The sequence below is a fragment of the Felis catus genome, chromosome A2 (assembly GCF_018350175.1).
Source record: "Felis catus isolate Fca126 chromosome A2, F.catus_Fca126_mat1.0, whole genome shotgun sequence".
NCBI lineage: Eukaryota > Metazoa > Chordata > Mammalia > Carnivora > Felidae > Felis > Felis catus.
Window position 1 is genome coordinate 32,213,983 of NC_058369.1, and position 27,633 is coordinate 32,241,615.

The 27,633-nt window shown below is 43.3% G+C and overlaps 1 protein-coding gene and 1 long non-coding RNA gene across 32 annotated transcripts in view; one reads left to right on the forward strand and one right to left on the reverse strand.

Moving 5' to 3' along the window:
- LOC102899165 overlaps positions 1–27,633 on the forward strand; it is a 337,155-nt gene that overhangs the window by 33,225 nt on the left and 276,297 nt on the right. Inside the window, exons 2-3 of one of the 22 annotated variants that reach the window (XM_045051828.1) lie at positions 12,113–12,215; positions 13,257–14,727. The exons of the other annotated variants lie outside the window; for them this stretch is intronic. Of the exons in view, the coding sequence (XP_044907763.1) occupies positions 12,113–12,215; positions 13,257–13,354 (201 nt within the window). The 3' untranslated portion in view covers positions 13,355–14,727. Of the gene's footprint in view, positions 1–12,112; positions 12,216–13,256; positions 14,728–27,633 lie in introns of those variants that run through there. 22 annotated transcript variants of the gene reach the window in all.
- LOC111559434 overlaps positions 1–27,633 on the reverse strand; it is a 464,969-nt gene that overhangs the window by 24,806 nt on the left and 412,530 nt on the right. The window lies entirely within an intron of this gene.

A 27,633-nucleotide genomic window follows, 5' to 3' on the forward strand; every position in this document is an offset into this window, starting at 1 on the left:
AGTACATACAGAACTCAGGGCATTTGTGTTCCAGTAGAGTTATTTTTTTGAGGCGAGGGAGGACATGAGAACATATTTCAGTCACATTTATTAACTGGAATGCCTTTTAATATGCTTAATAAAATTCTGAATCATGCATGCCCTCTGAAATAATTTTAAAATAAAAGAATATTAATGTATTTTCAAGGTTCTGATTTCTTTGCATAGCTTAATTTAGATTTCTTCTCTTTGACTTAAAACGACAGTGTAAGTTTTTTTTTTTTTCTGACCTTTGTAAGTTGCTTTAAATGCCCATGCTCAACTTCACAGTGATTAAGGCAAATATGATACAGCCGTAAAGGGAATAAAATGCAGCTGTTTAAAAAAAAGTGGAACCCCAGCATATCAAAAAGAAGTTTTAGTGTTAACTGAAAAACAATTTTAAATCATTGCGTGTATGTTATTACTGTGATTATGCATAGTTATATATAGATTATGTATATTATACATATTATATCATTACAGCTAGGTTTTCTTTTTTAAGCCAAATCTTATAAAATTATTGTGGAGAAACACACTGAACAGTCATTACTTTTGGGGAATGGGGTTATGACTGCTCCCTTCCCCCCCCCCCCCAGCTTGTTTTCACTTTGCCTACATTTCTTAAATAAGCATGTATTACTTTAATGATTGAAGATAATTATCCACCACCAGTGTAAAAATGCATATGAGTTCATTATCCATTAATAATTAAATGAGCTAACCACCAGGTATAAACATCTGGCATGGTGCCTGGTCCAGACTGTGAGCTCAGTCAAGGTTAGCTTTCATTCTCTACGCGATTCAAACTAGTTTCCCACCATACAATGATTACAGGTGTCCTGGAGGCAGCTAATGATGTTCAGTCGTGAGACCACAGGCCCAAAACCCAGAGTTGACACAATTTAAAAATCTGGGTAGGAGGTAAAAGGAGAGGGCATTTGGTAGAATTTCATCTTTTTAGTGAATTAGTGTTTTATATTCCTCATGGTAAAACTGCATATTTTTTATTAAGAATTCAATTATGTATTTTGGGGAATTGCAAATATCATTGGATGTCTCCTCCCCCCGCCCAAAAGGGATATTCTCTTCAGAAAGATGGATGGAAAAGTAAAAAAAAGGTTGCAAGTAGAAAAGCACCCTCCCTTGAAGTTTCCATCAAAAAACATTCCATTGGCTATATAGTCTTCACATATACTGTTTGGGGGACTACTGAGGATAAGAGCCATTTCTCGGATCAGGGTGCTCTTGTGGATTGACACGAGATACTGAGGGGGAATTGCCAGGTGGTATGAAATTGTTCAGCACATGTGGCTAATTTCAGTAGAGGGACCCACGTTAGGACCAGCACTCCCAGACTGTGCTTTTGGTTTTTTTTGTTTTTTTTAATTTTTTTAATGTTTATTTATTTTTGAGACAGAGACACAGCATGAGCAGGGAGGGGGCAGAGAGAGAGGGAGACACAGAATGTGAAGCAGGCTCCAGGCTTCGAGCTGTCAGCACAGAGCCCGACGCGAGGTTCGAACTCACGGACTTCGAGATCATGACCTGAGCCTAAGTCTGACGCTTAACCGACTGAGCCACCCAGGCGCCCCACCAGACTGTGCTTTTGTTTTTTTTTTTTTTTTTTTTTTCAACGTTTATTTATTTTTGGGACAGAGAGAGACAGAGCATGAACAGGGGAGGGGCAGAGAGAGAGGGAGACACAGAATCGGAAACAGGCTCCAGGCTCTGAGCCATCAGCCCAGAGCCCGACGTGGGGCTCGAACTCACGGACCGCGAGATCGTGACCTGGCTGAAGTCGGACGCTTAACCGACTGCGCCACCCAGGCGCCCCCAGACTGTGCTTTTGTATCTTGCTACTCAGCTTCCTGATCCTCCTCTTTCCCCAAGGGAAAAAAAAAATCCCTAAGCCGCTTTTAGAACAGCTGAGGAAGTTGTGTAATGAGGGGCAGGAAACGGCGTGGACTGTAAAACAGGGATTTTTCAATAGGCCCTAGCCAGCCACAGAATTTAGAAATTCTAGATTTTTTTTTTTCCTGTAGGTATCTAGAAACCCAGAACCCCGACAAAATAGAAAGCAGACTGCAGTGTGCCATGTGAAACCTTATTTTTCCCCGTAGATGGATGGGTACCTTCAGTAATGACAGGAAGGATGCAAGCTTACCAGCCCTTTTTTCTCACCTGATAGAAATCTGTCAGGTTCTGGGTGGAGGAGAGAGAGGTGGAGAAGAAACTGGAAAAAAATCTCTGCAAGACTGCCCCAAGACATATGAGAATCACGAATCCTTTGTATTCGTAGATTCTGAGCTGAGCAGTTCGTCTCACCTGAACAAAGTACTTTATTTTCTACTTTAATGTGAGTTGACCTGAAACTTTAGCCCTGGGGCAAATTACAAATATACCCTACCAGAAGTTGGCGTTGCTAACAAATTCCTAACTGGAGTCCCACTTTTAGTGAGGTCTGGCTGAACCTCAACACTGCGACCAGGCTCATTGTAACAATATGAGCTTTCATAGCCTTGCTATTTAAGATTCTTTCTCTCAGACTAAATAAGCAAAAGTGCTCCCAGACATCCATCCTGGGTATCACAGAGTGACTTACATATCATGTAACTTAGAATGGAGTGGTTCCATTCCTTCAGGCTTCCTGACTTGAGTTAGCTGCATCTGCTAATGTTGGAAATGTGTTTTGAAGACATTGTATCATTTGGCCAGGAAAATGGAGGGCCAGATGGCTTTGGAAGAATATTAAATGGCAGAAGGCTTTCCTGGAATGTTAAACTGCTTCTAGAGATCATGCTTCTATTTCCTAAGGGTAGTGTCCTTTTTGGGGTAAAATTTTGCTATTTTATCCGAATCAGAGGCAATAAAGAAGATAAATACTTGCAGGATATTTTCTAAAATAAAGATGATGAAAGCTTTTGGAGTAATGACAAATATAATTTAGGATATCTTTGATGGCACAGTGGTTAGGATGTTTTATCTTACTGACACATTCTGTTTTATTAGGGAAGGCATAATATTTACTGTTAGCTTTCAACAGTGTGTTTCCTATGCTGAAGGAAAATTTTTGAGGAGTAGGATGATATCCGTCGCTCATAATTTGGAAACTTAAGAATTTATCAAGAGGATTCAGAGAATGAATGTTGATCCTTACTGTCAGTAGGATTAATAAAATAACGTAAAAACAGTTTCTTAGAATGAAGCCTGATACGTTCTAACTGCTCAGTAATTTAATTACTATAATGACGATGATTAAGTTGTAGACTCAGAAAGTCAACTTATTTCACATCTCCTCTTGGCTATCTCCCAGGCACCTCAAACATGACATATTCAAAGAGGAGTTATTTATTTCTTCCCTGTTGCAACCTGGCTCCTACCATGGGCCTTTCCATCTTAGTAAATGACAACCCACATTTGTTCAAGCCAGGGTTCTGGGAGTCTCACCTGATACGTCCCTCTCCCTCACCACTCTACATCCATCCATCACTTAGTCCCATACATTCCACAGTTTAAACATTTTAAAAATTTGTCTACTCCTATCTATCACTTTTGCTAAACCTCTACCCTAGGGTTTACGGCCTCTATACTACTGACATTTGGGGCCAGAAAATTATTTGCTGTGGGAAGCTATCCTGGGCACTGTAGGTCTGTTGGTGGTTTCTCTGTTCTCTACACACAGGACGCCGGTGGGAACTCCCACTTTGATAGAGCTGAAAATGTCTCCAGGCATTGCCAAATGTCTGCTGGGGGCAACGTCTCCCCCCTTTGAGAATCGCTGATCCAACCCACATTACTGTCATCTCCTACATCAGCTCCTACAAAGCCTCCTTACTGCCCCTTACTCCCTCCCCAGTAAGGAGCAGACCCTCTCGCACTCGCCTTGAGCGTCTTTCAGGTCACAGAGGTCTGCATAGCATATGGATCTCACCAGCTCCCAGCCAGTCTGAACTTTTAACCGTTTCCTTCACACTTAGAACAAACACTCCCGACCACGTCCATCTTCATCGAGTCCTTCCTGTTCCTCTCTCCCTGCCTCCCAATGCTCCAGCCACAGTGGGGTTTCCCCAAGCACCAAACCTCTGTGGCTCTCGGCACCTTCACGCATGCTCTCGCTGTCCAGAGAGCTCTGCAGCCCGACTTCATATTTATCCCTGAAGAGACCCCCTCTTACTTTCTATCACAGGACCCGACGTGTTTCCATCCACGCCTTCATCACAGTTTGCAACTGTGCAGTTTTCTTCTTCCTTTAGGTGTCTTAGATGAGACTATGAGTTTCTAGAAGGCAGGAGCAGGTCTGTTTTATCCCCTATTCAATACCGGCACCATCACGGTGTCTTGCTTACAACAAGGAAACCATACATATTCATGGAATGAAAGAATGATGATGGGGCGCCTGGGTGGCACAGTCGGTTAAGCGTCCGACTTCAGCCAGGTCACGATCTCGCAGTCCGTGAGTTCAAGCGCCGCGTCAGGCTCTGGGCTGATGGCTCAGAGCCTGGAGCCTGTTTCCGATTCTGTGTCTCCCTCTCTCTCTGCCCCTCCCCCGTTCATGCTCTCTCTCTGTCCCAAAAATAAATAAACGTTGAAAAAAAATTTTTTAAAAAAAGAAAGAATGACGAATGAATGAAATTAAAACCAGTTTTGACTGGGAATTGCTTTCCCCATTCTTCACACTAGGGGGTGCTAAATCAAATAATTTTTAATTTATTTATTATTTTTTACGGTGTTTGGGAGGTTTGGATATTCCTTTCCCATGATGCCGTTTAAGTTAGTTGCTCAACAAGCTTTTCTTTTCACTTCATCGCAGTTATCAAGTTCAAAGTGTTGTGTTCATTAAATGAGATATGCCTGTAAAGTGCTTATGAGCACAACACTGCCAGACAATCAGAAGTACTCAGTAAGTGTGCTAATTGTCACTTTAACTAAGTAAATTATTTTAAAATTTGACTTTTATCAAATTTCCCACCAAAATAGTTCCAGGAAGTAGTTTAAAGCAGAGAACCATCACTAAGTTTCCCTCAAGCGAATCAATGTCCATGTCTCAGGGCTTTCGTTATTTGCACTGAAACCTGTATCTTCCAGCTCTTAACAAAAGGGGATCATGTTTAAAATACAAAATGGCTAAAATCTGAAGAATAACACGTTCAGTAAAAATACTCGGTTGACTTCATTGTAGGTCCATCCTCAGTGTTCTAATTCCTAAATAAAAATGTCGTATGACGAGACACTTATCTGACAATTCAGGTTTGGCTCTCATTTAAAATTTGTGAGGGTTTCAAAAGCCCCACAGCCAAGCAAGAGAGGATTTTACAACCTGTACCACTAGATTGGATTAGCTGTGGGTGAAAGGTCTTCATGGTGTCAAAGCTCATATGTTGCTTGGCTCTTCTCAGCATATTTTTTTAAGTTTGTTTGTTTGTTTGTTTGTTTGTTTATTTATTTATTTATTTATTTATTTCGAGAGTGTAAGCATGCATGAACAGGAGAGGGGCAGAGAGAGAGAGAGAGCGAGAGAGAATCCCAAGCAGGCTCTGCGCTGTCAGCACAGAGCCTTGCCCGGGGTTCAGTCCCGTGAACCATGAGATCATGCCCTGAGCCGAAATCAAGAGTCTGACGCTCAACCGACTGAGCCACTCGGGCACCCCCTTCCCAGCATATTTTAAGTCACACGCTGTTCACAGCCTTCATTTTATCCAGGCTGCCAAAATTCTACTATCTAAGGGCATTAAAACCTCTTAGGTAGAAAGAGCATGTGAAAAAATAGTGTCTTTCAGATATCTCTGTCACATATAGAGTAATGGATATATATTTTTTTTTTCACACTGCAGCGAAGATGTAGTTGCAACGTAAAGTTGTAATGTCCCTGTTTTCTGCTGTCCTTTTAGGCTTTCACAGCGTCCTGATTTATTCGTGTTTCCGTGACATGTAATTTTGTGCCTATTAGATCCTCACAATGAAATGGAGTGGTTGTTCTTAGGTCTCAGGAAACGCAGGCCGGCTCCGTCCCAGGCCTTCTCCCAAGGAGTCACCATAATCTAGAGAAAATTATTCCAAAGGAAAATCTGCTGAGGATAGAAAAGGAGCCCGACAATAAAAATATTTTCTGCAGACAGTTCTGTTGCAGAGCCAAGGAAAAAACCTCAGGGACTGGTTTGGGATTTCATGCTTCCTTCATGTCAGACTAGTTAGCTCTGTTGGTTATGAGTATGGTGCTAGTAAGAGGGAGACGTGATCCAAGGTGAATCCCCGCCTGGGCCTGTCAGCTCTGCGAAAGCAAACAACCATCTTACGAGCATAAGCTCCTGCTCACAGGAGGGCCTGGCCGGAGGACTCGGGAGGAATAATTTCAAGTTTGTCCATAGAAGTAGGAACACAGTTCAAAGAATTTAGCCCTGTTATGCTACAGAGTTCTTTTTTTTTTTTTTTTTTTTATCTAGTATAGTGTATATCTAACCTTGGCCTTTAGAATAGCATCATGGGGAAGGTAAAAGTTAGGTTAGGTGGGAGAGGGAAAGAATCACTGAGCTCATCAATGTCATGGTTATCATCCCTTCCTCCCCCCCCCCCATCTTGGCTGTCTTCTGCTTCATCATCATCATCATCATCATCATCATCATCATCATCATCAATATAAACATCATCACTGCTATCATGTTCTTATTATAAGCCAGGCCCTGGGCTAAGCACTTTATCTACATTATTTAATCTTTGCAACCATTTCTGGAGGTAATCTTGGTTAAACCCATTCTAGAGTTAACAAAGCCACCCACCTAAGAGACTCCCCAGCTCATACATGAATACCCAGTCAGTGCATTTCAGAGCCCAGATTCAAATCCAGGCCTCTGCCGTTCCCATGTTCATGATCTTAGCATCTACACACATAGGCTAACCTCAGAGCAATGAGGCTGCCCGCTTTTGATCTATGCTAACCTTATGTTCAAAGGCTGGGTTCTCTTTTTCTAACAAAAATGTTATTGTGGGAAAGTTTAAAACTCTTTTGAGGAAAAGCTTTACAGTGACCCAATTTCTTGTGACCTAGATTTTCCCAGTTAGCTTACAGTCGATACCCTTTGAAAAATTACATTATAAAACATACTTGTGTCCAACTCCCCTAAAGAGTACGGCCTGCTCAGTATACGACCACGTACAAATAAAATGAAAGCTGCCTCGTAGACATCAGATGCCCAGGAATGCTGTGGAGATAAATTCTACTGTTCTACCACAAAGACACTGTAAGCCTGGGTGGCTTAGTTGGTTAAACGTCTGACTTCAGCTCAGGTCATGATCGCATGGTATGTGGGTTCGAGCCCCGCGTCAGGCTCTGTGCTGACAGCTCAGAGCCTGGAGCCTGCTTCGGATTCTGTGTCTCCCGCTCTCTCTGCCCCTCCCCTGCTTGTGTGCTCTCTCTCTCTCTAAATAAAAAAAAAAAAAAAAGTTTAAAAATAATAACAGGAGCTATCATTAGCGAGCATTTCTCCATTTTTATGTGGAATCCCAAGGACAAGAATGGGATTTTATCTTTGTAGCCACTACAGTCCTTTGTACATAGTAACATTACCAGATGACACTGGCTTATTACTACAGGAATTACTATAGGAATCAATTATAGGAGTATACTCTAGTTTCTAGTTTGTAAGCTGCACAATATCTTCCCTGATTATCGCCATATCTTCCCTGATTATCGCCAAGGCACACAGCATAGTGCCAGGAACAGAGTAGGGACTCCTTATTTAGTTGATTAACACTGAATTAGTATTAAAGTTTACTTTGTAACCATTCACCCTATCCTACACTATATTGGACACCCAGCATGTACTCAGATATATACTAGAAATTTCACAGCGGCTGTCGGTGGCAAGAGTGCAGGTTTGGGTGTTTGCTGCTTAGCCCCCTGGTAATGGATTTGCACCAATCCATCCACCCAGTTGCACTCTGTAACTTGAAATGGCGCTGCCTGTGGAATGGGGCCAATCATAGCAACAACATCTTGGAGCCTGAATAAAAGGAACTGACCCCTCGACGGATCCAAACCATGGCATTCACCTCCTTAGTTATTGCTATAGTAATAGACAAAAGCAGTCTCACGATCACAGAAGGATACGTTTAGGAGCACGTGAATACCATCTGGTCAGAAACACTGTATTAAAATGCTGGATGCACCCTGAGCTTGCTTCCTAGCACCCCATTAAATTAAGTTGTGTTTCCTAAAGTGAGGTCTGAGCTGCCAGGTGGCATGTAGGGCCACTCTGTGAGGGAAGGTGCTTTTTATTGCTAAGAAGCTAGACTAGAAAATTCATGGGCTGAGCTAAAAAAAAAAAAAAAAAAAAACCCGAAAACCCACCACCTTTTTATATGACTGCTGATGGAAGAAATTTCAGTTCAGTATAGAATGACTCTGAATAGCAAAGTAGATAATAAAAGGAGATGGAAAAGCAAGGCTTTTAGATTTAGGAAAGTCATTTCACAGCCTCGTATAGTAGAAAGACTCAGAACTTTCTGTTAGAAGGCCTGACGTGAGTATCAGCTTTGCTGTTCATTGTGTTGACCTTGAACAAGTGATAACTTTTCCGAGGGCTCACTTTCCCCATCTGTAAATTAGGGATGCATCTCTTAGCCTAGCACCGTGGGGTCACAAGGGCCAGTTGACCAAGTCTCATGTTCGTGAAGAGTTTCAAATGTAGATGTTTAACACAATCACTAAACAAGGTTCCTGAGATACACTGACAAGATGGGAAGAAGTTAATTATATTGCTTTAAATGATGTTCCATTACCAGACCACACTACTTATGATGAATTATTTATTAATTTTTTTGGGTAAATTCTATAATTATCTTGCCTCAGTACAAGTACATAGCAATGCATTTTCCTTCTATTTTAAAAATGTTCATCTGTTTAACGTAAATATTTAAGAATGTAGCACAAGTTTTTGTGGACTGGGGAAGTCTTTCAGTGATTTAGAAGCAGTACATTAGGAAGGCTGAATTTTGGCCCTTTGAAGCCCCAAGTCCAAAAATGTGTGCCGGTTAGACATTTAAAAATGGCTAAGATGGTAAATGTTGTGTGTGTTTATGACAATATTTTTTTTTAAAAATGGGACTATTATTTATCACTTTACTCAGTTAATTGCCCAAGGTAAGCCAGTTAATTAGAATACCTTAAAACCATGCTGCCTATTTGGAATATCATATGAAAAAAAAAATGAAATATATTTTTTCCTTCTTCTCTCCCTCCTTCCTCTCTACAAATATTTATTGAGCTCCCACTTATTTGCTGATACTCTTTGAAAAGTTGGAAAATAGGAAGATAGCAAAGTTCCAGCACTCGTGGATCTTACATTCTAGCGAGGGTGGGAACAATAAACAGGAAAACAAATAATGTCAGATAGAGATAAATGCTATGAAAAAAAAAAAAATAGGAAAGATCATAGAGTGAAGGGATAGGCAGGTACTGCTTAGGGACCCAAGAAAGCCTTCTTGCAGAAGGGCCATTTCACTGGAGGCTTGAGAGGAGAGGGTGAACCCACATAAATCTGAAGGAAGAGCTGTTTCTAGGCAAAGTGCATGTGCAAAGGCCCTGAGGCAGTAATGTGTTTGGCATGTCCAGGAGACATGCAGGCTGTCCTTGTGGCAGAGGATGAGTGAGGAAGGAAAAGAATGGCAAGAGCTATGGTTGGAGACAGAGCTAGGGGCCAGAATTAGGGTCTTGTAGGCCATTTTACAATGAAGCAATTGAAGTCTAAAGATACTGCTTCTTCCACTCTGGAAGCTGCTTAAGATGGTAAACAGCCTTTCTGTCCACCCGCACTCCCCCCCCCCCCCCCCGGGGAATTTCTCTTGACTGTGCAGAGTCATATTACAAACCTGATTCATTCCTTTTTTGTCTCTTCCTGATATAACCTGAAGTTCATGAATGATATTTGATGATCTCTCTCCCTAAATTGTGAAGGTATGTATACTTTGAAGGAAATGCAAAAAGGCGTGTAGAGAATGAAGGCCGTTCTCTTGTAATTCAAAGAACGTACGTGACAATAGTCATTTCAGAATTGCTTTTAAGCGAAATCCAGCATAGTTTGATAAAGGTTGTAATGTGCATAATTAGGCAAGCTCAAATTCTCTATCTGTGCACATGTACAAGCTATGCATATTAGATGCGCGAAACTATAATACTTTCCATCAAGTGTTTCTTACTTTCGCAAAGCAGATCCCCAGCTAGCAGCCTTCTGTTTTCAGGTATGTTGGCGTGGGTCTTGGTGCTAGTTACTCATTCTTTGTTTTCGAAATCAATACTTCTTAGATTACTACCTAACACTAATTTCTACTTATGAGCATCAGCAGTTGGTTTTTTTTTTTTTGTTTTTTTTTTTTCCTTGTAGCGTTTTAGACTTGCTTCATTTTCTAGCCATGCACGTCAAATTCCGGCCTTAAATAGGGCACAGCTAGAATGCATTTGCTCTGACTGGGAATTGTTCTGTGGTCCTGAAGTTACTTGGAGATACTTCCCCATCTGTGAATGGGGATAATTCTACTTGGCTCACCTCCTCGGATTGTTGTTTGGTGAACTGAAAGGCAGAGTTTTAGACATAAAAGGGTCTGTGCACCTGCCAGGCATGGCTACATTCAGTAGAGGAAGTCCCCTGTTTTAAAAGGCTCTTTGTTGATGCCAGAAGCACTGAGACCATGGTCTTTAAACACTGGAGTAGAAGAGACTTCTTTCTCTTTGCCACAGCACTGCCACACCAATCTTTTGAAAATCTTGACCCTGACACTTCTATTTTAAAATTTCTTCATTGATTCTCCAGCGCATAGAGGACAAGAGCCAAGCTCTCCTCAGTATGGCTGAAATGGTTCTTGGTTATCTCTTGCCTGTTCCCACCAGGCACACCCCAGCCGTACCTAATGAATACACGCAGTGGCCTTTGCATAGCTTAGTTCTTTGTTGGGACAGCTCTTGTCCCCTTGGTGGGTACTTTGAAAAGGACTGGACCGACACGTAAAATGTCTTTCCCAGCTCCATATTCTGCCTCCAATTTAAATCATCCCCCTAGCACCACTGCCAACTCCAAACTATCTATGCTAGTGCAGAGAGTAATTGATGTTGAACAAATGCCTGTTTTGGCAAATGAGTTTGGAATGTACAGATCTTCCTAGACTTCCAAGGGGGTTAGGTCCTGATAAAACCATCCTAAGTTAAAAATATCCTAAGTTAAAAATGTGCCCCTCCTCTCTCCAAATACATACATACATATATATATATATATATATATATATATGGATATATATGGATATATATGGATATATATATAATATGGAATATTACTCAGCCATCAGAAAGAAATGAAACCTTGCCATTTGTACTCATGTGGATGGAGCTAGAATGTGTTATGCTAAGAATAAGTCAAAAAGAAAGGTGAATACCATATGATTTCACTCACATGTGGCATTTAAGAAACAACACAGATAAACACATGGGAAGGGGAGGGGAAAAAAGAGAGGGAAATGAACCACAAGAGACTCTTAACAATAGAGAACAAACTGAGGGTTGGTGGAGGGCGGTGGGTGGGAGATGGGCTAGATGGGTGAGGAGTTAATTAAGGAGGGCACTTGTGATGAGCACTGGGTGTTGTATGTAAGTGATGAGTCACTGAATTCTACTCCTGAAACCAATATTGCACTGTCTGTTAAATAAATTGGAATTTTAAAAAATGCATCCCCAATACACCGAACCTATCCAACATCACAGCGTAGCCCAGCCTGCCTTAAACGTGTTCAGAACACTTACATTAGCCTATAACTTGGGCAAAGTAATCTAACACAAAGCCTAGTCTGTTGAGTAACTCATGTAACTCAGCGAATACTGTACTGAAAGTGACAAAACAGCACGGTTGTATGGGTACAGAATGGCTGTATGTGTTTCAGCTGTTGATTCTTGTGATCAGAGGGCTGCATGGTAGCTGAGGCTTGTTGCCCAGGTTGAATGATCATTCATAGTTAACTTCTGTACGTTAGGGTTTCCAAATCCTTTTCTGTCTTGCTGGTCCTTCCATAGCGTATGTCTCCAGTAATGTTTGTGTTCATTCTGCCTCTACAGGATAGTTTAAAAGGACCGATGACACGGCATGGGGAAAGCCCTTGGCAAAGTGAAAATCCCTATGTACCTGGGAGGGTTTCCAGTTGCTGCATCATCACTGCGGGTACTTTTACCCTTCTGCTGGTTAAACTGTTTCCTAATTGTGATGGACCAAGGAAGTGACTTATTATTAATCTACTGACTGCTCAGCACTTCCCAGCTTCTTTACAATTTTCCCGGGAGAGGAAGGAAATCCTTGCAAGAAGTCTGCTTTCCGCAAATCCTGTCTCCTTGCTCTATTATGCCCTGCCAGTCGGGGCATCCCTACAGTGTGGGCTTCAACAGAGATCAAACTTGAGACTCCTATTTCTCACCGGGTTGGGTTCAAACCCCCCACACGTCACATACCAGAGGGTGATCATGAGAGTGGTACTTAACCTCATTGAGCTTTGAGCATCTCATCTGTAAACTGGGGCTAGTAAGAGTGCCCTCCCTCCTTGTATCCAAAAAAGTAACACAGGGAAAGCTGATGAGAATCAAATAAAAAGCACGTGTTCAAATGTAGGTAATGCACATAGCATGAATAAGCAGTGAATGTTATCCACCATCGTATTATCATTATTTATCACTATCATTAACGCAAGGTTTTAGACAATCTGAAGGGTAGCTAGCTGTAAGTTCACCTTAGTATCCTACTGAAAATGATTTAAGATCCAAGTAAATGAAAGCATGGTTGGTCTGGATAAGTTTGTTTCCAGATCAATGTATTATTTTTAACAGAAGCCTTTATATACATGGATAATGTAAATGAACTTTATAACAAATTTCTTTTTTTTTTATTTTTTTAACGTTTTTTTTATTTATTTTTGAGACAGAGAGAGACAGAGCATGAGTGGGGGAGGGTCAGAGAGAGAGGGAGACACAGAATCAGAAGCAGGCTCCAGGCTCTGAGCTGTCAGCACAGAGCCCGACGCGGGGCTCAAACTCACGGACCGTGAGATCATGACCTGAGCCGAAGTCGGACGCTTAACCGACCGAGCCACCCAGGCGCCCCTATAACAAATTTCTGTTGTGAAGCTTCAGCCAGCTGACTGGGACCCATCAGAGTGTTATGACACTGAGTTCATACAGGTAAACTGATCTGATACTTTGTACTGTCCTGCAGTGACCCTAACGGCTACCAAGAACCTGCTACACGATTTACAATCCACATTCCGAGGCATGAAACAACACTGGCTTCCAATAGCAATCATTTACAAATAATTATGATACTAATGGGAGCAACTGTCCTCTACCGGTAACTACTACATTCCGGATTTTTTGCTGCATTTCTATGAACTGTCTCATTTAATCCTGTGGAAGTCTACTGAGGGGAGTCCTTATACTGTAGTACAGCTAGGAAGAGTGAGGCAGGGAACAATGAAGTGAACTGTCCAGGGTCGTACTTCAAGGAGATGGCAAAGCTACTATTTGGACCCACGTAGTCTAATTCCAGAGCCAGTGCTCACCCAACAGCCTGTGTTTGATTTCCCACTCTTTTTTTCTCTTTTTCTTACAAGTTGAAGAACCTCAAAAGATGCTTTAATGACAGGAACTCATCTTCCTTAAGCACGTATTTTTGTTGCTGTTGCACCTTTTGTCCTTTTACATTTCTAAAAGTGCTGGGAGGGAGGGAGGAAGCGCACAGATAAGGAAACAGAGGCTCTGAGAGGCTGCATGATCTAACGTCACATAGCCACAAAGAGATCTCTGGGGCCATACCCAAGCACATCCTATTCCCCAACGCAGTTATCCTCAAGCGTCTAATTATTACAAGACCTCGAATGAGATGCTGTGGGTTGTGCAAAGATACATCGCCAAGACTTTACACTCTGTGACTAGAAAGTACATGGCCACAACCCATCCTAAACATGGTGACCCAACAACCACTAGAATGAAAATATTTTCTTCCGAAAGACGAAAGGATAGCATTTTTAGTCAAAGTCAAGGCTTAGAAGCCACGGGGCCTTTTTTAAACTCCTCCAAGGGGCTGCACAGATCCCTTCATGGTTTTCTGGTAGGAAATGTTCCCGACACTGACATCCTATAGCATGACAAGAAGACAACAGTAAAAGGGGCTTTCCCAAACGGGACTCCAAGATGCTGCTGAGATGTTTTCAGGTTCTAAAATAGTCACTTCCATCCAAAGTCCTACAAGGTAATTATAGCCTTGCCATTATTCCCAGCCTGGCGGTGATCCAGAACTCTGCGGTCACTACCGCTGCTGCCTAACTCGGGGGTGTGATGGAACCCTTCCATTATTGATCTCAGGACCGGCTGAGCATTCTGTTCTTGCTCTGCCTTCCAGTTACCTCCTAAACATTCCTGAACGTCTTGGCTTTGGCAGGTCTTGAGGGAGGAGAATTAAGGAATCAGCAGTTGAAAGAGAGAACAGAGCAAAGGAACGTGTTTCCTAGTCTGCGAGGTGGGAAGGGTGCGCTTAATTTTTTCTCCAGGTTTGGGCATGTATTTATAGGCCGTTAGGAGGAGTGGAGGGTGTTAGGTAGACCGGCTTCTCTCTTAAGGCAGAAAAGAAAAACATCCTTCCCCACCCCGTTTCTTTTTAAGGCCACAGTTGAAGTCATGCTCACCTTCCACTGTGAGGCACGTTGATGTTTTTCTAATTGTCTGGAGTCAGGTCTGCCACACTTCCTTGACTACACTTCTCCTTCCTGTCGGGGACAGGTTCCTGGGGTCAGGCACGCAGCAGGCTCCAGCCCAGGGCGTCAACTCAGAATTCAGGAGCCACAGTGTCGTCCAAATATGGAGGCGCAGGGCCCAGACTTCGGAACTGGGACGTGACGGAAAGCCAGAATCAGCCCCCCACACACTGTGACGAATTCGGGCAGGTTTTGCCTCTCTACACTGGGTATTTCAGAGCCCTTCAATAGTAGCTTAGATTATTAGAGGGTGCTGGCCAATCACCAGAGCTCTGTGCATGGCCAGATTGGTGTTGGCCAATCACCAGAGCCCATGCGGAAAGGAGGTGGGGCTAGCTCAGGTGCCGCGTCCTACTACGAGCAGCGCCGGGTGCTTGAGCAACACGTTCTTAAAATAGGCCTCACGGCCTTCGCCCGTGATACAAATGCGCCTGTAATCCTCATTTTACAGACAAGGAAACAAAGATTCAGAGAGAGAAAGAAACAGCTGAGGTTACCCAGTGCCTTGTGGTTTGTATTCTGACTTGAAGCAGAACCTGTGACAACGAGTTGAGTGGAAATAGCTCGTTTGGGATGTTCAGGAGATACGCGGAGAGTCATGGGAAAAATAGACACAAAAAGGCTGGCTGCTAATAAGGAGCGTGATGCTAAGCCAGTGGGAGATTAGAGGGTTAGTCCGCAGGGAAACTCTGAAAAAACACTGCAGAACATATACATCAGCGTTCTCGCTTCCAGAGGGTGAGAGAACTGCAGTGTATTCCCACACCAGCTTCTGTGGATCATCGGTTGAGGGTGGGTGGGGTGCACATGGAGTGTTAATTTCGCAGCTGGGATCGAGCCCTGGCCAGGACTTTGCAGAAAGCCCCTCAGCAGGGAGTTTCAGGTACTGGTAGTTGGAAGTCACCCAGCCTGCGATGGAGGTGGTGAGACACCCGCGCCCCCCCCCCCCCAAATAGGAGCTAGAAACTGCGACATACATGAAGTGGCACATCCCTAAGTGCCACTCTCAATGATTTCTTGCTGCAGAACAGACCAGCCCAAAACTTAGTGGCTTAACACAACCACCGTTATATTTGTTCACAAGTCTATGGATCTGCAATTTGGGCTGAGTTCAGCTGGACTGTTCTGCTGGTCTCACCTGCGGTTATTCATGTGGTTGCCCTCCTTTGGTCACTTAAGTGGAAGCCGCTTGTTCTAAGGAGGCATCAGTTGGGACAGTTCCTCTCTGTTGTATGTACTCTCATCCTGTAGCAGCCAAAGGTACAGCAAACTTTTTCGACAGAAAGTCAGATGGTAAGAATTTTTGGTTTTGCGGGGCATCCAGTCACGGATGTATCTACTCAACTTTACTGGTGTAGTATAAACCGGTCATGGGCAATACGGAAACAAGTGGACACAGCTGTGTTCCAATAAAACTTAATTTACAAAAACGGTGGTGGGGTGGATTTGGCCCATGGGCCATACCTGGCCAATCCTTGTCTTCAACCAGACTTCATCACATGGGACTGCACCTTTCCAAACAGTTAAGGCAGAAGCTACAAGGCCTCTTGAGACCGAGGCTCAGAAGTCACAGGGTCTTTTCTGCTGCATCCTACTGCTCAAATCAAGTCACCAGCTGATACTCTACACGAGTGGTGGAGCTGTAGACGTGACCTCCTGAAGGAAAGCTCTGAAGCATCATAGCACAAAGGAAAATGCATTCAAGGATGGGAGGAAACGTTGGTGTCCATCTCTGCCGACAATTTACCCTCCAACCCAGACCTGTTTCATTTCGGAGTCCTCTACACTGAGGTCCCACACTGTACTCCTCTCTTTATTTCCGTATGTAACTGGTTCAGGGATGAGGTCAGGAGGGTAGGTATTGGCAGTCTTAGGTCATCTTCAGCCCAAAACTGGAACAAAGTCTTAGTGGCCCTAGGTAATGAGATTTCCATGTGTTAGAGCTCACCTTAGAAATGGAGGTTTAGAGACCTAGAGAATCCTCTAGTCCACTCAGTTACTCAGTCCACTTAGTCCTTTCAGTTGGAAAGAATTCTTTCTCCAAACTACCCAACAAATGACCACTGAGCTTCTGCTTGATGAACCCTTGAGATAGGAAGGTCACTACTCCAGTCTTTCTTCCTTCAGTTATTTGTATGTTTCATCCATCCTTCCATTCGTTGAATCATTCAGCCACGTGTTCAGTGAACACCTCCTGTGTACCAGTTCCTGAGTTAAATGACATACAAATAGACCCAGGAGCTTCTTTCATTGAGCTTATGATCAGTTAATGTTCAGCGAGGTACCTGTTTTCAATTTCTTTTTGGTCATATACTTTCTTTTATCTTTATCGTCTTTGTTCTGAGATCTAGGGTAGTGTCTTTTTTATTTTTTTTTAAGTTTATTTATTTTGAGCGGGGGTGGGGGGAAGCAGACAGTGAGGGAGAGAGACAATCCCAAGCAGGCTCCGCTCTGTCAGCATGGAGCCCAGCACAGGGCTTGAACTCACGAACCGTGACATCATGACCTGAGCTGATATCAAGAGTTGGATGCTCAAGGGGAACCTGGGTGGCTCAGTCAGTTAAGCATGCAACTTTAGCTCAGGTCATGATCTCATGGCTTGTGAGACTGAGCCCTGAGTCTGGCTCAGCATGTATTGGTAGCTCAGAGCCTGGAGCCTGCTTTGGATCCTGTGTCTCCCTCTTTCTCTGCCCCTCCCCCATTCTGTCTGTCTGTCTCTCTCTCTCAAAAATAAATAAACGTTAAAAAAATTTTTTTAAAGTGTTGGATGCTCGACCGAGCAACCCAGGTGCCCCTAGAGTAGTTTCTCTTAACTCTCTTGAGAATATTTAGAAATACTTCTCCCTCTGTACTGAAATGAATTCCATTTCTTTCCTGAAATGAACTTCACAGATTCATAGCTATCTACACAAATGCAAAAGAATCTACCCAATGCATTAACTATAATGAATAGAACTTAAAGGGAGAGCAACATGATAAAATCACGCGTATTTCAACAGGTAAATATACCAGAAATCAACTAGATTAGGTACTGAATGTTATTCTAGACACAGAATCAGGTTTGTACCTAGGATTGGCAAACATTTCTGTAAAAGGTCAGAAAGCAAATGTTTTAGGCTTTGTGAGCCATTCTCATCTCTGCTACAGACAATATGTAAACAAAAGAGCATGACTGTGTTCCAACAAAACTTTATTTACAGAAACAGGCAGTGGCCTGGATTTGACTAGCTAACGGTAGTGTGCTGGCTCTTGGCATATTACAACATCTGTGAACGGAGACTGATAAGGATATGTTGTGTGTATAATGGTGTTCAAACATCATGAGCATGACTGTCAATGATTTTCCAAAATGGTCGTGAGTATACTTTCGGCAAAGTTCTGAGGAAAACAAAGTACAATCCTCCCATAATCTACTAAGCAGTTACTCTCCCAGAAAATTCAGTATATAATACTACCTGGCAAAAAAAACCCAAAACCAAAAACAAAAAATAAACCCCACACATTTTTCTGCATTTTTATGTAGCTTTAGATTGTCATATATAGGTATCGTCTCTATGTGAATGTCCTGTGGGACATTTTAAAGGCATTTGGGATGCACAATATTTTGTATTGTGAGGACTGAGCTGGGCGCTGAAAAAGGTGTTCATTTTTCAAGTGTCACTGCCCATGAAATGGCTCTTGTGCTCCTTGGGCTTAGCAACCACCAAAATTACCCGCCCCACCCCCAATGTCTCAAATGCCCCGCATTATGCAGTGCCATTCACTGCTGAGGACCACATTTCTAGACATACTCTCTGTATTAGTCTGCTCAGGCTGTCAGAACAGAATACCACAGACCAGGTGACTTAAACAACAGCAATTTATTTTCCCACCGTTCTGGAGGCTGGAAGCCAAGATCAAGGTGTCGGCAGATCTGGTTTCTCCTGGGGCCTTGCAGATGGCCATCTTTTTTCTGTGCCACCACATGGCTTTTTTTTTTTCCCCCTGTGTTGTTCTGCTCCTGGTGTCTCCTCGTCTTCTGATACGGACACCAGCCTTCTTGAATCAGGGTCCTACTCTTATGACCCCATTTGACCTTAATTACCTCCTTAGAGGCCCCGTCTCCAAATACACTATATTGGGGGTTAAGGTTTCAACCTACGAATTTTGAGGAGACACAATTCACTCCAAAACACAACTTCATGTCCACCGCCTAAATCTTCTAATTCTACAGTTTTTTTCAGGGCTCGTGGGAAGCTCACTCCTCAACATAGCCTTCCTGGTCCATGGCAATGATAATTATGACGCGTACTGCTTTCATATCACCTTACATTTGGCAGTTTACTTTTATGTAAATACCCAACAATTTTTTTTAACAGTCTCTTTCCTTTTTTTTTTTTTTGAATCCAACTTTTTTTAAAAAATTTTTTTTACTGTTTATTTATTTTTGAGACAGAGAGAGACAGAGCATGAATGGGGGAGGGGCAGAGAGAGAGGGAGACACAGAATTGGAGGCAGGCCCCAGGCTCCGAGCCATCAGCCCAGAGCCCGACGTGGGGCTCGAACTCACGAACCGTGAGCTCGTGACCTGAGCCGAAGTCGGACGCTCAACCGACTGAGCCACCCAGGCGCCCCTGAATCCAACTTTTTAAAAAGTGGAAAGCATTTTAAATTTATCAAAAAAAATACAAAGGATTGTGTAGCAAATATCCACGGATGCCCCACTCAACTTTAACAAATGTTCAGATTTTTTGCCATATTTGATTCAGATTAGTTATATGCAATAAAACACTACAGGGTCAGGTGAAGTGCTTTCTACACACCCCTTCCAATATCATCCCTTCCCCCCCCTCCCCCCCGTCTCTGAAGTCAGTGTGTTTTCTTCATATCCATGTTTTTTTGTTTGTTTTTTTTTTTAATTTTTTTAACGTTTTATTTATTTTTGAGACAGGGAGAGACAGAGTATGAACAGGGGAGGGTCAGAGAGAGGGAGACACAGAATCCGAAACAGGCTCCAGGCTCTGAGCTGTCAGCACAGAGCCCGACGCGGGGCTTGAACTCACGGACCGCGAGATCATGACCTGAGCCAAAGTCGGCTGCTTAATCGACTGAGCCACCCAGGCGTCCCTATCCATGTTTTTTTTTTTTTTTTTTTTACTTCTAGTAGATGTGCATAGATCCATAAAATAGAGTTGTCCTCTACTTTCAAAATACACTGAAGTGGTATTGTACTGAACACCCGCCATCCAGAAATTTCTTTTTCACACTACACTTTGGTTTCAAGAAGTGTCTGTGTTGATATGTGCAGATCGAGTTCACTCCTTTTTCATTGCTGTGTGGTGTCTCACAGGTTATTTATCCATTTCCCTTTTGATGGGCACTAAGCTTTGTAATTTTCCACATTACATACTTCTGTGTATGTCATCTTCTGCGCATGTGTGAGTTTCTCGAGAAACCTATCAAAAGTAACCGAACTAACAGTGAATTCATGGCACGGGAGGCCACCGTTCCTAACAGAACAGTAGGCATGCTAGGACAACCGTGGCCATCGAATGATGCCAAGGGATCCAGGATTGTTCCATTTCTCTGCCCTGCCATCCTTAGAAGGTGCACTTGAATCCTCAGATTTGCTCTTTCACAGCCACAAAATAGAGCGACCTAGGCACGTGTCAAGTTCCAGTCAGAGGGAAAGGAAAGGAGCGAAAGTCTAATAAAGCAGTCCAGCCAGTGTGTCCGTCCTGGTAAGCACGATTTCCTAGAGGCCCCCTCAGTAATTTTCACTTATACTCTTTTAGCAGAACAGGATCTTGTGGTTCATTCCTCAGCCAATTAGAGGAGGGTTTCTGGTTGGTGTGGGGCTGTGGAAAAGGGTTGACTCATGTGACCAGTTGTATCTGGCATAATGCCCAGGGCATCATGGCTGGCCCTTAGAATATGCGCATCTTCAACACTCCTAGATGTTGCCAAACTGACCTCCAAGGTGGTTTAACCAATTCATAGTCTTGCAAACAAAGTACGCAAGCCCCTGCTTCCTCATATCCCAAATCAAAGAATGATTACAAAGCTACTGTGTGCATAATGCTGGATCAGGTCATTTACAAAAAAAACAAACTAACAAAACCTCACAATCAGTGCATTGAGAGCTTTGAGCAATGCGTCTAGAGCTGAGTGGAGACTGTCAAATAGGTCTGCTGGACTCCCCACCCTGCCACCTACTGGTGGGTGATTCCATATAAGTTTTTCTGAGCCTCAATTTCCTCATCTATATAATGGGGATACAAGTATCATTTATCTCGTAAAGTTGTTTTCACGATTGAAAGACAAAATGCCAACGAATGACTACCACAGCACCAACTACAGAGGCAGGCTGTAATCAGTGTTTCATACTGATGTTAATATCATTATCTAAACATATGTCATACATAGATCGACCATGTGTCTGAACCCCAAATTAGGAAATAGACATGGCACTTACGAGCTCTACTCATGGAAAAATGGACTCCAATATTTGAAATGGGACCACTCTGGAAAATGTGGAATGATTTCTAATGTCTTAATGTATTCACTTATACTCAACCGTGGATTTCACATCATCTGACTCTGGAACTTTGTATAAAGTGGAGCATATTTCAAAATATGAACCTCAAAAAGATGGCACACTGAGATCAAATCACCATTCACTAAACCCACATCTTACTCCTCACCCCGTGGATATGTTTGTTGAGTTTTCCTTTTTTTGTCTTTAAGCTCTCAGAGAACAAAAGTAGGAATATGAACCTCCAACTTCCATTATGAGATTTAACAATAAGAGCTAGGATATGAGTGATATGGGGAGGTGGGATAGCAGTGGAAATTATTAGATTTTTTTTTACAGGGATAAGGTTAGGAAGCTGAGGTTATTAAATCTAGAAAAGAGAAAGCTGAGGGGAAATGTCATAATCATCATTAAGCCCCTGAGCATTACCTTTGCAGGGAACCAAATGAAGGGAAGGAGTTTAGATGATGGCAGGGTCCCTTTAGGAAAGAATGTTCCAGCAGTAAGTACTATTAAACCTTCTCTGGGTTTCCAAATTATTGAGTGGCCTAAGAAAACAGACGGGCTGATACTTTCCTGCAAATGTTTATATCCCTACTAGGTCTGATCTTTAAGCATTTTATTACACAATGCTGAGGCTTAAAAGAACTAGCATGTTTTGGAGTTCTCAAAGGTACCATTCAGCATGGTTACGAGGTGTGTAATTACATATCAGGCACGAGGCTAGCTGCTGAGGATATAGAAGACGGCCTGCTGGAGCCTGCCCTCGTGGAGCTTATAGGCCACTTGCTGCAGAAGTCCCAGAGGGACCAGTTAATCCTGCTAGAGTGGGCTGGGCAAAGGGATCCAGGAAGGCCTTCTGGAGGAGGGGAGGTCTGAGCTGGAATCTGATGGAGAAGTAGGAATCAGGGTGCAACTCGAGTCCTGCAGGAGGTTGGTGATTAAAGCTGAGGAGGGGTAGGGAGAGGACAGCGGGCTCCCTTACAGGGACAGTGAGTCTGAGGGATGGGCTGAACTGGAGAAATGCAGGGACTGAGCCACCGTGTGTTGTCTGTTGTATGTAGCACTCTTGCTTTCCTAGTGCCCCTCTATTGTTTTTCCTTGTTGTCTCCACATCCATGACATTATCGTTGTATCTTAAAAATCATTGAGAGGCTCCGCTTGAGAATGAGCCCTGGTGGAAAAAAACCACCTCGCCTCCCTTTTCTCCTTAGCTACACGTTGGCTGAAAAAAATCAAACGGTGGTGTAGGGGAAGGGAGAAAGAGTGGGCAAGCAGGGACTTGGAGGGCAAATTAACTCATCTCTTCTGTTCCAGGAGTTCATGTAGTTCAGCCACTGGATTTGGGGCTGTGTAACCACTTCCCGTGTAGTGTCAAGGTTAAGAGACTGTGCTCTGGAGCTAAAGTGCCTGCTTCCAATGGAGAATGACTGGCTTGTGACCTTGGGCAAATGAGGGGACATCTCTGGACCTCAACATCCCCATCTGTAAAATGGGAATACAACAGTCACTCCCTACAGAAGTCAGAGGAAGCATTAAATGAGATAAGGTATGTGAGGTGCTTAGAACTAAACGGCTAGCGGTGATCGTCATCGAGCCTAAGGTAGGGACCAGTAACCGTGATGGTTCTGATTGAGTATTCGTTCTTTAACAGCTACTGTGTGGCTTGCTTTGCCTTCATGATCTCTCTTAATATTCGCAATCAACCCTTTTTGTGGACAAAGGAGCTAAGGATCAGAGAGGGTAATGAACCTGTCCGAGAAGAGTGGTAGTTTGGTGATTCTACCAAACACAATCTGGTATGAATTTGCTGAGGGAGACTGGGATTCTGGCTCCTAGCCTTTCACTCAGAGTGCCTTGGTTTTTTTTACAGCTCTGTTGGTGGACTCTTTTTAGAACCATGTGGTCACTCTAGAGGTATGACTGGCTCTTTAAAAACCTCCTAGCCGTTATATTAATAAACATGGTTTAAATAAGTGCCAGAGAATTGGCCACCATAGCTCAAGAACAGCCAAAGGAAAGTTACCAACGTAATTTGTGTTCTATCAACAAATGTGTCTGGGGCACACGAGGAGCATAACTTCCCCACCAGGGACACAGATGGTGACGGCATTCAGGACGAAAGTTTATTCTCAGTCTTCCATTGCTCAGCTGGGGTCCAGGAGCCCTATTTCAGAGACGCATAACTGACAGAGTCAAGTCACGTGAGGTCACGTGGTCCAAGAGCAAAGCGCAGAGAACTTGCCACACTCCAGGCTGTGACGCCTGCTCTCCTCACCTCTGGCTGGGTGAGCAAGGCTAACAATTTCAGTTCCCGGTTCCACGTCCCTGTGAGCTGAGGATATGAATGTTCACGTCTCAAACTCCTTGCAGGATTTTGTGAACGCCCATGGAGATAAAGAGCACAACACAAATAGTACAGCACACTACACAAGGTCTTGAGGCCTAGATATCAGCATGTAATTAATGTTTTGTTTTTGGAAAGAGTGCCTTGCTTCCCGAAAGGTTTTCGGAGAATGTGCCCTGATGCAAAAGAAAGGTGTAAGAAAGGAGAAGAAGTTCTAAGGGGGCAGAGATGTTGTTCAGGGGGCTGATGCGGGAAGCAGCAGGCTGGGCTTGGGATGCAGCTTCTGGGAGCACTCCCTGGATCCCGTGGTATCTTGGTCCCTTTCCAAGCTTTAAAGCAACGTGAAAATCTGGGAGGGGAATCATAATACTGGGAAGTGAGAGAAGATGGCTTCTTGGATGCAGAATAGGGCGGTCCTGTCCCTCCTTTCAGTCATAGATTAACAATGATTTAATTCTAGAAATATTGTCAGCAAGTAAAATAAATAGACTAATCACTGTGGGCAAATTGTATGTTAATACATCTAGGCATTGTTTCCAGGCTGACCCTTAAATATACGTTTAATCAATCTAGATGGATGAGTCATCCTGTTCTTAATTAATCTTTTTGGACATTTATAGAGAAAAGCCAGTCTTTACAAAGACCTTATAAATGTGTTTAAGTTTAGCATGGATTTTATTTATGTGCATAGCACGAGCGGCCGTTACTTCTAAATGATGGCTTATTTTGAATGTTCTCAGACCTTCAAAATGTTTTATTTCCACCCTTGGGGAGAGAATCAGGGGTAGGTTGAAAGGAAACACATGATGGCCATTTTCCATGGCATGAGCTGCCTGACCTTTCTGGAGCGTACACGTTTGTTTGGATTTTCCAGCATTGTAAGCAGAGGATAGGAGAGAGAGAGAGAGAGAGACGGGCGCACTCATTCTTTTGGAGGCCTTTGTTGGGAAATGGTGTCACACGCAGAGATTTGTCTCCATCGGGCTGACCCTAGGCTTCGTCTCCTCTGCCACCCAAGTCATCACTATCACAAAGGCGTTTCCCTGGAGCCTAAAGCCTGACTCTTACAACCAACACTGAGGAACATCCAACTGCACTTGTTGGCATGACTTTTGATGTTGTCTGCCACTGCTGTGACCCACCATCTGGTGGGACATTGGAAGTGTGGTTCTGGTGCTGTGTGCTGTAGGGACGTGACTTAAACTGGAGCCAGTTCTCCTAGGACACTAGGCTATGGGTGTGCGAGAACGGTGTCACTCAGTCCCCCAGCTTCTCTTATCCGCCAGAATTCTGTCCACTAGGGTCAATTATTTTTGCTACTTTTGTGGTCCAGCTTTTAGCTGTTGGTGTTCGTATGTGTTGAGTGCGGTGAGGATATTATTTTGGTGTGCACTGTAGAATACGGTGGTGCCTGCTGTAGACTAAGTTCTGGCAGCTTATATTCTGCAGGTTTGGAATAAGTCGGAACCCCAGTTACAGATAAGTGTCATTTAAACAATGAAGAAAAGGTGCTGGGATAAGAATGGCATATTGGAGAGGCAGAAAGAAGACCAGGGTGGCTGGTGGAGAGTGGACAAGGCAAGAAGAATGTTGAGCCTTGGCCAGCAATGGGAGCAGGGGCTAGAGTATGGTAGGTCTCAAAGACACACAAGGACTTGGGATTTGACTATAACTGCAGGGGGAAGCCACTGGAGGGTTTTAGGCAGGAGGCTGACACAATCTGATTTAGGTTTTAGAGATCTCTTTGGCAGTTGTGTAGAGTCTTTGTGCTTAAAGCGTGGTCTGTAGGTAGACCGGTCGCATGAGCACCACCTGGACACGGGCTAGCAAGCAGAACCTTGGGCCCCCTCACCCAGGTCTTCTGACGCACCATATGCACTTTTTTTTAAGTTTATTTGTTTATTTATCTATCTGTTTTTGAGAGAGAGAGCGCGCAAGCAGGGGAGGAGAAGAGAGAGGGGGAGAGAGAATCCCAAGCAGGCTCCTCACTGTCAGTGCAGAGCCTGACGTGGGGCTCAAACTCACAAACCACAAGAGCATGACCTGAGCCAACATCAAGGGTCAGATGCTTAATCAGCTGGGCCACCTAGGTGCCCTGCAGCATGTGCACTTTTAATAAGATCCCCAGTGTGAAAAGTGCTTCTGCGGGGGCGCTTGGGTGGCTCAGTTGGTTGAGTGGCCGATTTCGGCTCAGGTCATGATCTTGCCTGACATGGGTTTGAGTCCCACATGGGTTCTGTGCTGACAGCTCAGAGCCTGGAGCCTGCTGTGAATTCTATGTCTCCCTCTCTCTCTGCCCGTCTGCTGCTTGCATTCTGTCTCTCTCTCTCAAAAATAAATAAATGTTAAATAAAATTAAAAAAAAAAAGAAGAAAAGTGCTCTTGCAGAGAATGAATGGGGCAAGGAAGAGTCATTATACAAGCCCTCCAATCTCACTCTCTTCTCAGGTATAGGAGATGAGCTGTTCTAGACAGACGTCGAAAGGCCAACTCAAGCTTGCGTTCCCAGGCCAATTATGATTGAATCACTTAACATAAAGTTTTATTTGTTCACTGATTTCTCTAGTTTTTACGTAACTCTCTGTCTTGCCTTTTACCCAGCAGTTGCACTAGCTTTTGGATGTTTCACTCAACCTCTAACTCCTTACTCGCCAAGAAATGACCACCATTTCCAATATGATTCCTAGTGGTAGTTACATAAAATTCCCATCTCCTAATAGGCTAACCGGATCCTGTGACAAGGTTTGTATATTTATGGTCTAGCCATCGTTACTATCATGTTACTCTCAGGGTCTTGGGGAATGCTGTTGGCACGTACGTCAGGTCGGATTTGATTTGCCAGAAATGAATAAACTTATAATGGTGTATAAATTGAAGTTTATTCTCTCTCATGTCAAGACCTGGAGGAAGACAGTGTGAGGTTATCCTGAGGTTCTGTTCCATGAAGATCATGAGAGCCAGGTTTGTTCTGTCTTTGTGACCTACTGTGTATGGCCTCTATTTTCAAGGTCACCTCATGCTCCAGTGTAGATGCAAACACATTAAATTCCGACCACCAGGAAAGAAGGAGTTAAAAAGATGGAGCTAAGGAAGCAGAGCCACAGATTTTTCAGGAAGATTCTAAGAGCTGCCACATGATACTCCCACTGACAGAGTACTAGCCAGAATTTAGACACACAGCCCCAACTCTGATAAACTGGGTAGCCAGATACCTGGCTACAAATCAGAAGTCTTTTTCTACAGACAAAGGGGGGAGTATCAGGGGAAGAACTAACAGTTCCTAACACAGCATGTTTTAATGATTTGACATATCTAAATACACAATGGTACCCCCCCACGAATTTAATCTAGGCTGAAGATTTTGCACCATCATCTCATTAGGGTGTCTTGTAATTCTTTCCACTTTCCTTTCCAGAGAAAAGGAGGTGTCTGATTTAGCAAGAATGCATTTCTGCATTCAAAGTTGAATTATGAAGATAAACCTCACCACCTGAAATAAGATAAAAGAAAATCCCCTGGATAGAAAAAAAAAATACGCAAACAGTTCTGTTACCATGGGTATCTTTTCCTGAACCAAGTCTTTATGCAACACAGGAATTGGAGGTAAACCACTCCTTACCCTAGAGTATTCCTGAGCCAGCAATTCCAGATGCCATCGTTAACTACCAAAGGATTGGAAAAGGGTGCAAGCACTAGAATTTCAGAAGACTCTGTTCCTTAATTTCAAAATTTAGGTCTGCAAAGGTCATGTTTAAAATGTTTCAGTGGACTGGCCAGGAGGACAGGCTATGGAGTCATGTAGGCCAGAGCCAAGAAATGGTGTTTCTTTTTATTTATTTTTTTTATTATTTAAAAAAAATTTTTTTTTAACGTTTATTTATTTTTGAGATAGAGAGAGACAGAGCATGAATGGGGGAGGGTCAGAGAGAGGGAGACACAGAATCCGAAACAGGCTTCAGGCTCTGAGCTGTCAGCACAGAGC